Source organism: Lacerta agilis, chromosome 16 (assembly GCF_009819535.1).
Source record: "Lacerta agilis isolate rLacAgi1 chromosome 16, rLacAgi1.pri, whole genome shotgun sequence".
Taxonomy (NCBI): domain Eukaryota; kingdom Metazoa; phylum Chordata; class Lepidosauria; order Squamata; family Lacertidae; genus Lacerta; species Lacerta agilis.
The window spans coordinates 20944296-20959006 of record NC_046327.1 but is presented as its reverse complement, the minus strand read 5'-3'; the positions used below and the strand labels follow the sequence as shown (position 1 = coordinate 20959006).

At 46.4% G+C, this 14711-nt stretch overlaps 1 protein-coding gene across 1 annotated transcript in view; it reads right to left on the bottom strand.

The window, feature by feature from the left end:
• Window positions 1–14711, bottom strand: part of LOC117060955 (low-density lipoprotein receptor-related protein 2-like) — a 49026-nt gene that overhangs the window by 17780 nt on the left and 16535 nt on the right. Inside the window, exons 14-20 of the mRNA XM_033173578.1 lie at window positions 6017–6328; window positions 4981–5190; window positions 3248–3421; window positions 2927–3148; window positions 2134–2349; window positions 1023–1264; window positions 471–597 (exon numbers count right to left, since the gene is read on the bottom strand). Coding sequence (XP_033029469.1) covers window positions 471–597; window positions 1023–1264; window positions 2134–2349; window positions 2927–3148; window positions 3248–3421; window positions 4981–5190; window positions 6017–6328 — 1503 coding nt within the window. The remainder of the gene's footprint in view (window positions 1–470; window positions 598–1022; window positions 1265–2133; window positions 2350–2926; window positions 3149–3247; window positions 3422–4980; window positions 5191–6016; window positions 6329–14711) is intronic.

Genomic DNA, 14711 nt, shown 5'->3' with positions numbered 1-14711 from the left:
CTGCATGCCTTTTTACCAGTGGATTTTAAAGGCAGTGAAGAAAGAGGGCATGCAACTGAGAGTGGAAGAGTTTGGTTTTCCAGTTCCTCTTGAGTCTGGTGATGAAAAATTATCAAGGGAGGAACTGCAGGGGAGAGGGTGGTGAGGATCCAGCAGCACTCCCCCATCCCTTTTACACTTTAAAACTGCACCTCCCTCCCCACTGGGGCAGATGCAGACCTTGAAAAAAAATCTGCTGCTATTGCATGTACTTTGGCTTTCATTTTGCTCATCTTCTAAGGGAATGCCACACAGCAGGGTCAAATCTTGCTCATGTTCTTAAGAGTGAAATGGGTGGCAGTGAATTGCGTTGCTGATGAAATTACTGCAGGCTTGTTAACAAGCTTGCAGGAATGCCTATTAGAGCCAGTTTGGGGAACCAAATGTTGTGCTATTAAAGCTCTTGCAAGGGAAACAAGAAGAGTACTTACAGGAAGTCTCATCACTCCTATCTCTGCAGTCTGTCTGCCCGTCACAGTACCATAGGTCTGGGATGCACTCGGAACTTCTGCATTGCCACTGGTTGTCACCACACTTGTGCTCTGGAAAACTGCAGTCCTGCAAGGGGAAGGCATTCAAGCAAAAGGGAATACATACAAACATGCATACATACATACATACATACATACATACATACACACACAATTTCTCCTTTGCAGTTTTCTTGTGCTGCAGGGATAAACTACACCAGCTAGAAATGGAGTTTGGAGCACTCAACGGCTGGCTGCTATGAATTTGTGCTTGCTTAAAAAAAGCAACCTATTCGTTGTCTATGCCTATACTGTAACTTTTGGACTAGCCAGGTCCTGTAGAAAACGCATGTGCATGCTGCATGTAATTGTTTCTGCTTTAAAAGAAACGGAATAGCTTTCTCCAGCCCTTAATATATGTTTGTAACTGATCAGATGTTTATAAATAGCCCATTTGATGGCACTCTGCATTCCTTGCCAGTTACACACACACACACACACACACACACACACCTGTTCATCAGATTCATCTTTGCAGTCCTTATCGCCATCACAGAGCCATTCTTTGAGGATGCACTCTCCACTTTTAGGGCAATTGACTTCATCCGAATGGCAGAAATGTAGTTTGGGGGCTGCTGGGCAGCCTACTTCATCTGAGCCATCCTTACAGTCACGGTCTCCATCGCAGTGCAGGGAGTATGACACGCACTGGCCACTTCTGCACTGGAATTCCTGTTCAGTACACTTTGCATGAACTGCAGGGACAGACAGCAGCGTTTATTGTTTCTAGAAAGCACCCAAGAGATCTCACTCATATAGGATTTATGAACAGTTGAAAGCATTCTCCCCACAATAATCTATGTAAAATATATTTAACACAAGCTACACAGAAATGCATCTGGGTCCACAAACCCTGTAAGAATTGACATATGATTCAGCAATTTAAATTGTGTGAAGATATAATGACCCACTATCATATGCGTTAGTCCTTCAACTGTCATAGCTCCAGGAGATGTGGATATTTACATATCCCTTTGGCAAATAAGCCATGGTGTACATATGGGTTCAGATTTGATATCGACTCCATGTTTATGAATGGAACATCCTGCTAATTCACACAACCAGGAACAGGAAAGTGCTGTCCTTGGCTGCAAATTTGCTGCTGCACTAACTGCTGTAACTGCACAGGTAGATGCAGAATTGGCTTTTGGGATGAAGAGATGCTACAAGCCTCAGGAGGACATCTACTGGGTTCGAGACCCAGCCCTCCAGCCCATTCTGAATTCATCACCCCATTATCCAAAACAGTCAGTAGTGCAAAGCCATTGCTCCTGGTTCAAGAGTTAAGCATCATTTGAATTAAAAAGTTTCTAGCAAATTCAGACAGTGCCATCAAAGCTTTTGTTGCAAGGGGCAATGCCACCCTGCAGGTTCAGGAACAAGGTTAAGACACCTTCCCAAAGGCAGCCTGTTAAGAAACAGCAGGTGGCAGTGTTAGCTCAGGGCATGTGTCTTATGCTATGCTTTACCCAAGCTATGGTCAGGAACTTTTGTAGAAAGCTGGCAATTTGGAAGCCTAATGTACCCATTTGGGCACCGCTATGCCAACTGGGTACTTGCTCACCGCAGCCCTGTTCATCGGCACTATCGCTGCAGTCAGGGCTCCCATCGCATAACCAACTCTCAGGCACACAGCGCATGTTGTTATCGCAGCGCAAGGCACACTCTGGAGTTGGCGCCCAGCAGCTGGCTTCATCCGAGCCATCGGGACAATGTGGAATCCCATCACAAAGGAACCTCTCGCGAATGCATTTGTCTCCACTTTGACACCGGAAGCTTCCTTTTAGAAAAGAAAGAGAGAAGAACACATCAAGTTCAACAGTCAGGTCTTTCTGTAGGGCTGGAGAAAGCAAGCACACACTTCCTGGATTTTAAAAAAAGTTGACAAAACGGTAGAGCAGGGTGGTCTATCACAAGGCCTTTTTTGGCAGCTCTCAGCAACATTTGATGCTCTCCTCCTGCCTTCCCAAAGCCAGGTAAACAAGACTGGGCTTTGGAAAGGAGGCCTGAGTGCTCTGACAGGGTCCTAGAGTCCTCCTTCCTTCTTCCCAAAGCCTAGTAAGTGCTTTCCCAGCTATGGGAAGAAGGCTTTTGCCAGGCAGTGAGAGGGCTGGGGAAGGCCCTCAAATTCTGCCCTTGCTCCCTTCCTTCCCCCCTAGTCATCATGTCTAACAAGAGCCAATTTTTAAAATAATTTAGGCAACTCTGTAGGCCTGCAAAAGTTTGACCTTAGCCCAATTAGTCACATTTGTCATAATAGGTTCTTTGGGGTAGGAGATGGCCCCGCCATTATTAATTTCACCATTTGCAGTATGGAGTATTAAGCTATTCACACACAGCATGGAATAACGTAGTACCTGGTTCACCACAAATTAGGGAACAGTAGTCTTCATCGGACCCATCCATGCAATCCTCTTCTCCATCACAGACATATTCAAAGGACACACATCCCTGCCCATTTAGGCAAGGAAGTTCAGCCCACCCACAGGGCACAGTTGTCAAGACAGTGGTATTGGTTGCATTTGGTACTGTTGTGGTCTTGGTGGTCGTGGGTGTTGTTGCCCTTGTGGTGGTCGTGGGTGTTGTTGCCCTTGTGGTGGTTGTGGTTGTTGTTGCCCTTGTGGTGGTCGTGGTTGTTGTTGCCCTCGTGGTGGTCGTGGTTGTTGTTGCCCTCGTGGTTGTTGTTGCCCTTGTGGTGGTCATGGGTGTTGTTGTAGGTGTAGTAGTCTGCACTGTTGTCCTTGATGCTGTAGTCTGTGCTGTTGGTCTTGCTGCTGCAGCTGAAGTAGTATGGCTAGTAGTTGATGAAGCAGTGCTTATGACAGCAGGCTTTGTAACAGGAACAGAACGCACTGCAATTAGAAAGTTAACAATCAGTTCCAGTTTCTTCATACTCCTGTTCACACTGCACTGACAGTTTGTGTGTTTGATGGCCAACCCTTAATCTTTATAGGAAAACAGAGCACTTGAGAATAAGCGTTGTGGTCATCTTGTAGCTGCCAGACTGGTGACTGGGAGTGGCACCTGCGACCATGTAACACCGGTCTTAAAGGATCTACATTGGCTCCCAGTATGTTTCAGAGCACAATTCAAAGTGTTGGTGCTGGCTTTTAAAGCCCTAAATGCCTTTGGCCCTGCATACCTGAAGCAGCATTTCCACCCCCATTGTCTAGCCCGGACACTGAGGTCCAGCTCCAAGGGCCTTCTGGCGGTTCCCTCACTGTGAGAAGTGAAGCTACAGGGAACCAGGCAGAGGGCCTTCTTGGTAGTGGTGCCTGCCCTGTGGAACACACTCCCATCAGATGTCAAGGAAATAAACAAGTGCCTGACTTTTAGAAGACAACTGAAGACAGCCTTGTATAGGGAAGTTTTTAATTTTTGATGTCTTGCTGTGTTTTAATTTGTTGGAAGCTGCCCAGAGTGGCTGGGATAACCCAGTCAGATGAGCATTATATAAATAATTATTATCAACATCACCACATTTTTTTGCAAGTGTGCCCCATCATCTAAAAGACAGTTGGCGCTCCTGCCTACTTTGTTAGATAGGCAGTCCTGTAGCAGTTAGAATTGTTTTGCCTCTAGTCTGTTGGATCTGTGTTGTGCTTCTGCCTGATTCCTTGCAGTTGAGAAGCAGGAGTATAGGCCTAGTACATGTCATGGCACATCTTAGGTCCTATTCAAGGATGGGGAATGTTTTTGGCCCAGCAAGCCAGATCCTTACCTCCTCACCTGTCTAACTATGATAGGTGGTCAGGGATGATGGGAATTGTAGTGCACAAACAGGTGGAGATCCAAGTTTGGGAAACACTGTGTGTGTGTGTGCGTGTGTGTATGTGTGAATCACCTTCCAAAAATGGACCAAAGGCTTATCAAATAGGAATTTCTCTAGACTAGCAGTGCCTAAGTCCTGTGTTGAAGGAAGCTCAGAAGCACAGCATGTAGCAGCATGCCACAGCCAATCCATACCCCAGACCAAAAATTCATTTCAAGGAAAAACCAACTCAGAGGTGATGGCCATGAATTAAGCAAGATGAATCCGCAACTGTTTATAAAGCAAACAGTGGATTTCTACAGCTGTTATAAGACCCCTCCTCCCCTGCAAAATAGCATGGCCTTAATGATCAACAGCTGCAGGGCACCATGGGAGACAGGAACTGTCATTGCCATGCAACAATTGCAGAGAACAACGATCAAAAACATTCAGCAACTGGACTTCTTACTGTAGCTTTAGTGGGCACTAACAGTAAGCCAAGAACTCATGCACTGAAAAGGTGGTGCAAACATGTAGACCACCAAGCATTTTTCTGCAGCACATATTTCACAGGGAAAATTGAACCACCCCCTCTGGTAAGGCCCTATGGCTGTTTAAGTGCCCAGCATAGAAATACACAATGGTGCCAAGTCAGCTTACCTGTTGTCAAATTCGTGTCAAAGATCATAATTGCTTTCTGTACATTGGCTACTTGCACAGCAGAGGGCACCCCTGATCTTCTGTTCCAGACCACAACAGTTGTTTTGTTGAATGTCACCAGGTAAGGTCCATATACAGCTGCCACGCCATGGGTCCAACTCTCTTTTATATTGTATGTCTTGTGTGTGATGAGGTTCAGCACCTTCAGCCCTATGAACAAGGAAACACTTGTTATTCCATCGCAACAAGCAACCAAAGCGTGTTGTATATTTACAGAACAGCCACAGCACAACCAGTTTCTAGAAAGTTGAATGGGACAGCCCAGCAACCTTAGCAAAGTCCAATAAGGGCTCAAGCCAATATTGTTTTTAAAAGTTTGGTGTTTTTTTTTTAAAGAAAACACACACACACCCTCAAAGCAGTCAGTAAGGAAATATTGCCTGTTCTCAGACTAGAGGGTGGGAACTGCTATCAAAAGTGGGCTTTGCAGTGGCAATGTTTCTTTACTGCTGCACAGCTAGCATGAGAACTGTAAGGACGTTCAGTGGTTGCTCATGAGAAATCAGCCGAACGCAGAACTTCTAAAAACTAAGTTCTTTATTGTGCAGATATTTACAGTGGAGCAAAAGTTCAAACGTCCATCTCATCCCTCTGCAGAGTCCGGGAATGAACCCTTCCGGTTCTTGGTCCAGCAAAAGAGGCGCGGGATCCTGAACCCCCGCCTCCCCCTTCCACGTCTTTCCTGTCTGCGAACTCGGGGCGCGGGAAACTGTCCCTGTTCCCCGCTTCCCCCTTGGTGCTCAGACTCTGCGATCTCTTCACAGCCCCTGCGCCGACTTCCTGCCTCTAACTCCCCCTCCCCACTGGAGGAATGGTCGCTTCCTGCTGAGGAGGGGGATGACGAACTGGTGAACAAAGGGGGTGGTTCCCTGTACTGCAAGCTCTCCTGGGATGCTACCTGTTGTGGGGAGGGGGGTTTCCTGACAAGAACCATCAACTACACAAGGTATAGCAGGGCAAGCAACATGTAATTTACCCAAGTCTTTGGAAGCCCAGAGGAAGCTACCCGAGCTTATGTCCAAGGTGACTGGAAGATCTTCTGCCCAGGCTTCCTTCCCCACTTCTTCGATACTGCTTCCATCAAGGTTCAGCCTCTGAATCGGTTTCCCACTTTCTAGCCAGTACAACGATGCTCTCTTCCAGTCTAGGAACAGGTGCCATATAGCAGCCTCCGCACGATAGAGAACCTTCGTCGTCATGCCAGCAAAACTAGTAACCTTAATTTCAGTTCTGCTGCAGGTTAGCCAATATAGGTCCCCAGAAGTTACATCAACAGTCGCTTCACAGACTAGGGGGGGGGGAAAGCAAATGTAAAAAAATTAAGCTTCTCCTTCCAGTCTCAGGGAGGGGTTCACCAAGTGAGTCTCTGCAATGGAAGCCCAGCTCATCAAGGACGTCCACTTGCAGAACCAACTTTATTTCCTCTCCCTCTTTCTCCCTGCACATCTTGAAACTGGCTTGGGGGGAACTTGGTTAGAGAAGTGCCCCAAAACATTAAATGGTTTGTGCCGACCTCACACACTTTCTTGACCTTTCCCCAACCATTTGCCTATATAGGCTTGTCCACACTTCCCCTAATCCTGTGCCTAGAAAGCACAGGGATCTAAGCAGTTTCGCCTTTGCGCTGCTACTTTCCTCCCCCACAAAACCTGCTCTTCAGCGCTTGTCGGGGTTTGGTTGCTGGAGCTCCTCGTGCACGGCCTTAGACTGGTTATGCACGAGGTACCAGTTGCGGGGAAAGCGGCCAGCGTTCCGCGTGCTTTTGAGCACGGTCGCCGGCCAAGCCTCACAGTCTGAAGGATGATGAGTAAGCCAATTGACGACTCCGATGAAGTGTGAGTTCCTAATTGCCTTCTTTAATGAAAAGTTGCCTCGTGAAAATAAATATATACCCTGACTCTGAATAGGCGGACCAAATTAAAGAAATTAAAATTTTTACTTTACTCCCCCCTTTAACCCCAAAGGAAGACAGACACCGGTTGTATCTTTAGTGGCTTCGGCAGAACCCGCATAGGCTCGTCCCCTAAGCTAAGTTCCCCTAAGCTTAAAGACCCTGCGCGCCCAATCTTCCGCGAGGCTAACTAAATAAACTAAAACCGAAATATCTTCCGCGATCTAACTAAAGAAAAACCCATCCAACCCATCCAGCCCGCTCCTAGTCCCTTAAACTAAACTTGACTTCAACTAAAACCCAACTAAAAGAACATGAACGAACTCCTCTGCCTAAGCGGGGTGCCTCTGCCTTTTATTAGGGAACAAACGTGACATCATCATTAGTACTTTAACCAATAAAATCACTGTTGCTGCCCTCCAAAAAGGCGGGAAGCAAGTTTAACGCTCATTAACAACTTTGAACATGACCGGATCTACAAAATAAAGGCGGATTAATCTCATAAGTGAACCACACTATTCATTCATGCTTTCACTTTCGCTTTTACGCGCAATTATACCAAAAGTAGACCTCGAAAAACTTATAAAATAACCAAATAATTATGAATCCATGGCGGATCCGTGAAACGTATTCCGACATATCATCTTTCTTTTTTTGTTTTAAATTAAATTATTTTTGATTTAGTTATATAAAAAAAGAAGGTTAGAGATATCATAAGCATTTATCTGACATAAACATTACCATTTGCTTCGATATAAACCTTGACATGAAAAGGCAAAGCGTCAACAGTGCTGACAGTGTCCACATCAAGACTGTGATATAAACACTAGCAACACCATCAACATCCATCCTTTTCATAGGAGGAAATACTTGTACAATAATGTAGCAATAAAATCATGAAAATAACAAACCACTAGCCAAACATAAAAAGTGATCGATCCGATACACTGTAAACCTTTTAGGCATATATAAATACTTCAATACGTAATGTAACACAACAAATCACCTCATAAGCATATATACTTTCGCGTGCAGCGTAAAACAACAAATTACTCCCCAAACACAAGAGAGGACCTGATACAGGTCCAAAATTAAAAATAACGGATAACGACTGCCCAAACATAAGAGAGGTCCCGATCCGGGACCCAAAATTAAAGTATAACTAGAGCTGGGGCTACATGGCCTACCCAGACCCCTCCCCCATTTTTTTTTAAATTTTTTATTTGGAAACTAAGGAAAATGGATAAGGAAACATAAAAGGTGTGTGGCACTGAGGCTACAGAATCGAGGGAACTTTCAGGAAGACAGATTCTGGACTTACCACAGCGACCACAGGTAACGGGGAACTAGGGTCCGATTCCAGAGAGGGGATTTAAGGCACCTATGTACAAGTGGTTTGCGCCACTAGAGGGGATTTAAGCTACCTATATAAAGGTGTCCCAGCCAGGATGAGGATTTAAACCATCTACGCAAGGGTTTCCAGCGAAACGAAATTGGAATTAAACCAGCTACATAAGGGTCTCCCATTAACAGCAGGAAACAAGGTGAAGGGAAAAGCTGGGAACCTGGTTTACTGCCAAAAGGTAGCATATAGAGGGGGAATCTTTAAAGTAAATAGGGGTACCAAAAGGGTAGGACGCCACCAGACTTGACATATATATCTTGAACAAATCCGAGAATGACCAATTCTTTGACCAAAGGAAATATTTCAAATAAGGCATATAAGTGTTACCACATTTTAAACTACAACTTTTGTAAGCACAACGTGGAGATTTAGGATTATTGAAATAAAACATATATGTATAAATATGTCTATGACTAGAACTGCACAAAGATGATGCTTTGACCTTACATAAACATTTCCATATCATCAAAATTGTGACGCTCTAAATGGAAACCATTTCAGAAAAGCTTTGCATATATAAACATCCATATCATTAATTACCAAGCTATATGGAAAACACATGTAATATGCGAGGCGGATATTTCAAGAAGCATACAAAGGTAAATATGCAATTTTTACAAGTACAAGACAGGTTTAGAACTGCAAAATGGTGTTGGAGAGGAGGATGAAGACGATGAATGAGTTGCCGGTCGTCTTCTTCTCCGACTACACATGACCATGTAGAAGAAATAGTCCTGGAACTCAGGAAAAGTTCATGGAGCTCAGGAAAGTACTGAAATATCGAGTTCTGAAGAAACAACGATACCTGTAGAAGAAAGGAGGTTAAGCAAGCAAATCAAGGTGATCTGCTAGTGAATGCAGGTATGAGAATAACTGGAACAAATCTAGGCAGCCAGGAACCAAGGGGCTGCCCAGAGGCAAACAAAAGGCCTAGGCAGTAGGAGGGTAAGGCAAACTGCCCAGAACTCAACTGGTGCTGTTAGTGGAGCAGTGCGCTGTACCTTTTCTGGGGCAATACAAAGCCCAAAAGAGTTCAGGATGCGCGTAAGATGCTCAATATGATGCTCTGAGACCTTTTCTCCATGGATCAAAATGTCATCCATGTAATGACAAACTTCTAAGGCTGGATATTGTGCTCTGAAAGGCTGTAATGCTTTATCTACAAAGTTCTGGCAGAGAGTCGGCGAATTCACCATTCCTTGAGGGAGTACCTTCCAAGAGTATCTGGAAGCTGGTCTGGTGTTATTGAACACAGGTAGAGTGAAAGCGAACTTTTCTTGATCTGCAGGTGCCAGTGGAATGGTAAAGAAACAGTCTTTAAGATCGATGATTGCAAGCTGATGGTTTCTAGGAATGAGGTTAGGGTTAGGAAGTCCACATTGAAGGGGACCCATTGGAACAATTCTTTCGTTGATTTTTCTCAGGTCTTGAAGCAAACGCCATTTTCCACTTTTCTTCTTGATGACGAAAATTGGAGTGTTCCAAGGGCTATTAGAGGGTTGCACACGATCCTGGTGTAGCAGCTCTTTGATTAGGGCCTCTGCTGCAGCGAGCTTTTCTGACGTCAGCGCCCATTGGTCGACCCATACAGAGGGTCCTTCCTTCCATGTGAGTGGAAGAGCATGTACTGGCGCTGATGCAAAGGCCCACATCAAAAATGTGTATGGACAACAGTTCTTGCTTTAGACAATAAGTCTCTACCCCAAAGGGTGATAGGCACATCCATAACAAGTGGACGGAGCTGCACCATGGAGCCTGAGTCTGACTGGAAGGTAATCGGGTGCACGCTCTGGTGGGCGGGTTCGAAACCTCCGACTCCGAAGACTTCCTGGGTGACAGTCGTTGCCCACTGGTCAGGCCAATCCTTTCTGGCGATCACCGGGACATCTGCGCCTGTATCAAGAAGACCCTTGATCTTTCGTCCACCCATTTCTAAGACGAGATGAGGGCGTTCTTCTGTAATCTTGATTAGCGCCATTGCTGTCTGAGGAGGCAAAGAGTCTACAGGAGCTGTAGGCGTAGAAGTAAGCAAATAGAGTCTGGCAATTTCCAAACCTTTTGTTAGGACACAAGGAACAGTTGAAAATCCTGGAATCAGCAACTGCGATGAATCTGTGATTCGAACTAGGCCTGCAGTCAGTGTGACTGTGGCAGGGAGGCGATCCATCCTAGGCAGGATAAGGCAAATTGAGGTGTCTGGGAATGGACCACGAATGGATGTTGGCAATTGCTGAGCAAACCATGGATTTGAAAAGTAACAGTCCTCTGTTAAGAAGAGTGGTATACCTGGGACAGAAGATTCTTCTTGTTCTTCGTTGGCAGTGTTTGAAGATATCTTTTTGGCTTCGGGTTTTTTGCACTGCTGAAGTTGGCAACTCTGAAGCTGCTTGGCGTTGAGTTGGCAAACTTGAGGTTCCTCTGTTGGTAAAAGTTGCTGATGCTGTTGAATCTGCTGGCATTCAGTCAGTTGTGCATCAAACTGGCAGGATGGAACTTCTTCTTTGACACGAGGCAGTAGAAGTTGTTGTTCCTGATAGTTGTTTGGTTGTGGCGGGCTGAGCTTAAAAGCTGGAGGTGACACAAAGGTGTGGACATTGTTAACTGGAGTGATGCTTAAGCTTCCACAAGAGGGAGCTGGCCCACCCACTTGCATTCTTTGGCCACATGGAAAGTGATCATCAGCTGGGTTGCAACTTGAACACTGCTGTTTCATCAAGGGCAAATGTCCTTCAATGACAGATTGACCTTGATTTGAAGATGAATAAAGCTCAGGAGTTGCGAGATTGATCTCAGTAGGATGTCTTCTCAACGTTGAAGGCAATTCTGCGATCAGAGGCTTGACTGTGATTGCTTGCTGTGAAGCAGGATCAACATCAGCAGGAACTGAAGGGCGGTCAGCAGAAGGTGAACTGAATGCTGTGTTCTCTACTGGAATCCTTTGAATAGGTAAGGCAGATGATGAAACCTCTGGAACCTGAATGCTTGATGAGGTCACATCTTTTCTCTGGACATCTGAAGAGTGGATATCTCTCTGGATCACTCTTTTTTCCTGATGACCTGGATAAGGAGTAGCGTTGTTCACCTTTCTGGGATGGTTGACCTTCATGATGTTCTTGAACTTGCACCCTATTGTTTTACCGGGGCCGGGGCGCGGCCCGCAGAACCGTTTCCCTGAACTGGAGATGAGGTAGGTGATGTGTTTTGTGGATTCAAGCGACAATCATTCGCCCAATGAAATCCTTTCTGACAGATGGGACATCTCTCTGGCGGCTTGGCAGAAGGCCTTGGCGTTGTTGTGCACTGCGACCGGAAATGCCCATCGCCTCCACACCCATAGCACTTCTTGACTGGCGTAGAGCTGTCTTGACGTGGCATCTGTACCGCAGCTGCCAAGAGCTGTGCTTTGTAGGAGTGGGTACCGACATTCTGGCAGACGCGTAGCATCTCAGTCAATGTGGCATCTGGACGAGCTGCAACTGCTGTTAGGGCATTTTTGCAGTCATCATTGGCATTTTCAAAGGCAAGTTGTTTTGTCAGCATGTTTCTGGCATGACGATCTTCTATCTGGCGTTCCACTGCAACAATCAGGCGATCCACGAAGTCCCCATAAGATTCTTTTGGACCTTGCCTAACTGCAGCGAATCCTGATACTGAGCTAGCATCTGTGCGATTGGGTAGTCTGCGCCAAGCTTTGACTACAATGTCTGCTATGGTGACAAGTGCAGCATCAGGTATGGCTAGCTGTTGATTGAGATTGGAGTAATGTCCTGATCCTGTGAGCATATCTTCTGTGGCAAGTGGCGTTGCACGTCTGGCTGCTACTTCTTTCCACTCTTGCAGGCACAGAAGAGCATCTGTAGGCGACAGGAAGGTGCGAAGAATCAACTTCCAATCAGATGGCAGAAGTCTACTAGTGGACAGTCCTTCAAGTAAACTTCTAGTATAAGGAGCTTGAAGTCCATTTTCGCGTATGGCTTTTCGCAGTTCACGTAGTGTTTCAAAAGGAATGGCTTGATATCTTGCAGGTTGTCCTCCATTAGCACGAATCACTGGAAAGATGTGCATTGGATCAGTACTAAAGTCTATTTGTCCCAAAGCTGCTTCCAAAGCTTGGGTTCTGCAGATGGGCTGCATTGCTGTTGGATCTGTAGGTGGCATCAGTGAGTTTAAATCTTCTTGATGCTTTCCAAATGATGAGCCACTAGATGGTGCTAAAGAGTCTTTGACATCTGGATGCCTTGAAGATGGCTGACTATGAAGACAAGATGGCTGACTTGAAGTTGGATGAAGACAAGATGGCTGACTTGAAGTTGGATGAAGACAAGATGGCTGACTTGAAGTTGGATGAAGACAAGATGGCTGACTTGAAGTTGGAGCATAAGGTTGTTGGCTCTGTACTGCAAGTCCTGGCATCTGGATCATCATTGTTTGGCTTTGCTCTTGTCTTGGAATCTGCATTGGCATTGGAGGTGCTGAAGGGTTGGTAAATTGCTGTTGTGCTGCTTGCATTGAAGCTTGGATTGCTGTTGATTGGAAATCAGCTTGCTGCAAAACTGGAGCTGCTGGCTTGAGCGCGGCCTGCAGGGCAGCAGGGTTTGCTGGCAAAAAGGCTGCTTGCTGCTGCTGCTGCTGGATCGCTGGCAAAAGCGCGGCTTGCGATGGAGGAAGCGGGACCGTTGCTTGGAGCGAGGTCCGCGGCTGCTGCTGACTTGAAATCGCTGGCTGGTAAAAGGCCTGCGATGACTGCTGAGCGACTGGCGGTGGGGCAGTCCGCGGCGGGGCTTGAAAGGCCGACGGCGTCTGCTGCACCGGCACAGGCGGCAATGAATCTGGCAACGACAAATTGGACAAGGGCGAGTGCGTGTACGACAACGGGGCCTGAACTGGCTGCTGCGAGGGGGCCGAAAATGGCACAACCGCAAGCGGCAGCACAGGGGCACTATTAAAAGCAGTATTTCCCAAATTCACTGTTCCATTAAGCAAAACATTTCTTGGAGCGATTTGTTGAAAGCAGTTTCTTACTTTGCTCCATACTAATTGTACAGGAATTCCGATTTTCGGGTTGGCCATAAATTCTAACCCGATCCTTTCCCATGAGGCTAAATCTTTCGTTCCCTCCTTAGGGACCCAGGGACAAATTTCCCCAATGGTTTTAACTAAAAGCTCTACTTCTGATTCAGAGACAGGGTGACCATTTCTTTTCAAAAGGTACAATAAATCTTCACAAAATTTTACTTGAGCAGTTGAGAGTGAGGAGCCCATTTTTTAAACACTTTTCCAAAACTTTTCCTCCCCCACCCGTAGGCTTCTACTAGGGGACACCGGTTCTACCCGTAGGCTTTAACCGAAAAACCTGGCACCCGTAGGCTTTAGCCAGAAAACCTCCGCCCCCACCCGTGGGCTTCTACTAGGGGCTACCGGCCCTACCCGTAGGCTTTGACCGAAAAACCTGGCACCCGTAGGCTTTAGCCAGAAAACCTTTCCCTCCCACCCGTAGGCTTTTTCGGGAGACACCGGCCCTACCCGTAGGCTTTGACCGAAAACCCTGGCACCCGTAGGCTTTTGCCAGACCCTGGCACCCGTAGGCTTTTGCCAGAACCCTTCCCACCCGTAGGCTTTAGGGAAGACCTTACTCTGCCCGTAGGCTTACACTAAACTCCTTGCCGCTCTACCCGGGGACCCCTTGGGGCAAAATATACGCGCGCGACTTCTATTTACACTACTTTGGGCAAGCGGTGGATTCGCGCTACTGCAGCGAAATCCTGGATAAACCGGGCCGTTATACCTCACCTCTCAATGTCTGTTTCCGAGCCACTTCCGATATGTTGCCTTTAACCGGAGTCTTCGTGGAAGCGATTTTTGACTACGCTTTGCCTCAGAGAGGGCACCACTTGTCGGGGTTTGGTTGCTGGAGCTCCTCGTGCACGGCCTTAGACTGGTTATGCACGAGGTACCAGTTGCGGGGAAAGCGGCCAGCGTTCCGCGTGCTTTTGAGCACGGTCGCCGGCCAAGCCTCACAGTCTGAAGGATGATGAGTAAGCCAATTGACGACTCCGATGAAGTGTGAGTTCCTAATTGCCTTCTTTAATGAAAAGTTGCCTCGTGAAAATAAATATATACCCTGACTCTGAATAGGCGGACCAAATTAAAGAAATTAAAATTTTTACTTTACTCCCCCCTTTAACCCCAAAGGAAGACAGACACCGGTTGTATCTTTAGTGGCTTCGGCAGAACCCGCATAGGCTCGTCCCCTAAGCTAAGTTCCCCTAAGCTTAAAGACCCTGCGCGCCCAATCTTCCGCGAGGCTAACTAAATAAACTAAAACCGAAATATCTTCCGCGATCTAACTCTAACTAAAGAAAAACCCATCCAACC